This window comes from Diaphorina citri, unplaced genomic scaffold (genome assembly GCF_000475195.1).
Source record: "Diaphorina citri unplaced genomic scaffold, Diaci psyllid genome assembly version 1.1 scaffold1410, whole genome shotgun sequence".
Classification (NCBI taxonomy): domain Eukaryota; kingdom Metazoa; phylum Arthropoda; class Insecta; order Hemiptera; family Psyllidae; genus Diaphorina; species Diaphorina citri.
In genome coordinates this window covers 67,130-69,119 of record NW_007378836.1, presented here as the reverse complement: position 1 = coordinate 69,119, position 1,990 = coordinate 67,130, and the positions used below count along the sequence as shown (strand labels likewise).

Below are 1,990 nucleotides of genomic sequence, written 5' to 3'. Positions count from 1 at the left end.
TTAAAAGAAGGAGTTTATTTGCGTGATTCTCCATTCCGTGTTTTTACAATGGTTATACCGACTGAACCATTGTTCATAAACGAGTCTTTAAGACTTTTCGTCCCAATCCCCATTTTTGAATCTTGTAACAATGGTTATACCGACTGAACCATTGTTCATAAACGAAACATTAAGTTCTATCGCTGTCTTTTAATGATATTTTTACCGAAAATCGGGTCCTTTTTATCGGGGCACAAGATAGTCGGACGTAAGTCGAAAGGAGACTTTTAAAGGTTGTGTTTGGAACAAAAAGGACCCGATAAACCATTGTTAAAAGAAAGTCTTAAAACTCTCTCCATCCATCCTATGTTTTTAACCATTATAGATAAACGAGTCTTTAAGACTTTTCATCCCAATCCCCATTTTTAAATCTTTTAACAATTGATAGCTATCAGTTCGGAGTTGGTAGCTATCGCAAGCTATCAGTTTTGATAGCTATCAAGAGGAGGAGATCAGTCTAACGAATTAGGCTCTCAATAAATTTGAGTGAAACACAGGGGCCTCCAATTATTTAATGTTGATTTCGCAAATTGGATTGGGATATTATTGTGACCAGTGACGAGCAAAGCAAACACTGTCAAGGAAACCATCGTTATAAGGTGCCTGCACTGAAGACGTGTTTTTAGGTAATTTATTTAATTTTAAATTAGTTTAATTTATTTCAGTGAGTTGGATACAAAGACTTATTCAAATACAAACAGCTTGACAATAAATTTACAACAAAAATTCATGTGCAATAAACAAACGTTCAATTTGGAATTCCCTAACATATTTACGTAAGAATTATTTTCTGTAAAATTTCATGAAAACCTTCAATTTTAATTTTTCCCACTGATTTGTTCAAAAATAAAAATAGAGACATTCCAACCATTTTTTTAACTCACAGCTAGAAAAAAAAAATAAATAAAAAGTACATCACAAACAATTCCCCCCTTTTTATCGCACTTTACTAAAAAGAATAAGTATTTTCAAAAACAAGAAGGTAAATGCTCATAACTTGACAAAAATGCAAACAAAAATCAATTTTTCAGCCTCGACTTCGATTTGTTCAGCAATTCCTTACCTCGACAAAGCGAGCTAAGGAATTGCTCCAACTTATCCAAAGCTTAAAACAGTGAGCCGAAAAAACTTATTCATCACGGCTTAAATAAATGCTCCCTTTTTTTGCCGTTTTTTTATTACAAGGGAAACAAACAAAAATCAATATTTCAGTCTCGAAACCAACCTATTCTGTTTAAAATGAGCTGAGGAATTTCTTAAAACAGTCAGCTGAAAAACTTTTTCACGACCTTCTATTAGGGAAACAAACAAAAAACATTTCAGCCACGAACCCACCCTATTCTGTTCAAAGTGACTTCAATAAATATGCTCACATTTGATTGAAAATTAAAACAAACAACTTTTTCAAAGAAACAAATTTTTCAGCCACGAACCCACCCTGTTCAAAGCGTGCTCAGGAATTGTTTCACGGCTTCTCCATCGCGTTTCAGACACTCGCTATTGAGGCGAATCGTTTCCACAGATTGTTGCACGGTTCGTTCGATCCAGGAGGTCGGGTTTTTGGTGAAGAACTCGGTCACTTCCTGGGCGTGAGATTCCGATGCGAAATTCTCCGTGGTATGTTTGACCAGTCGGCCTAGGAGTCCACCCTGAAAATCATATTCAAATAAATATGTCATCGAAAATTTTGTCAAAAGAGTACAAATGTACGATCAAAATCAAGGAGGTGATTTGCATGATTATAATATTGTTCCATGCATAATTTCAGTATGTTTACTTCTCAAATAATGTAAGATTGTAAGAAATCCATTTTTTTCAATAGAAAAAAAAAAAAACAAAAATCCATGGAAAACTATGTTTTATTAAACAATAAAATCTTGCGTTCTTAAGAAAACGGGTATAGAGGGAAATAAGATTATAAATAACACGTCGTATTATGTGACTTTTTTTT

The 1,990-nt window shown here is 33.8% G+C and overlaps 1 protein-coding gene across 1 annotated transcript in view; it reads right to left on the bottom strand.

Moving 5' to 3' along the window:
- Positions 1 to 1,125: 1,125 nt before the first annotated feature.
- LOC113470132 (puromycin-sensitive aminopeptidase-like) overlaps positions 1,126 to 1,990 on the bottom strand; it is a 41,505-nt gene continuing 40,640 nt past the window's right edge. Inside the window, exon 17 of the mRNA XM_026828346.1 lies at positions 1,126 to 1,688. Coding sequence (XP_026684147.1) covers positions 1,482 to 1,688 — 207 coding nt within the window. The 3' untranslated portion in view covers positions 1,126 to 1,481. The remainder of the gene's footprint in view (positions 1,689 to 1,990) is intronic.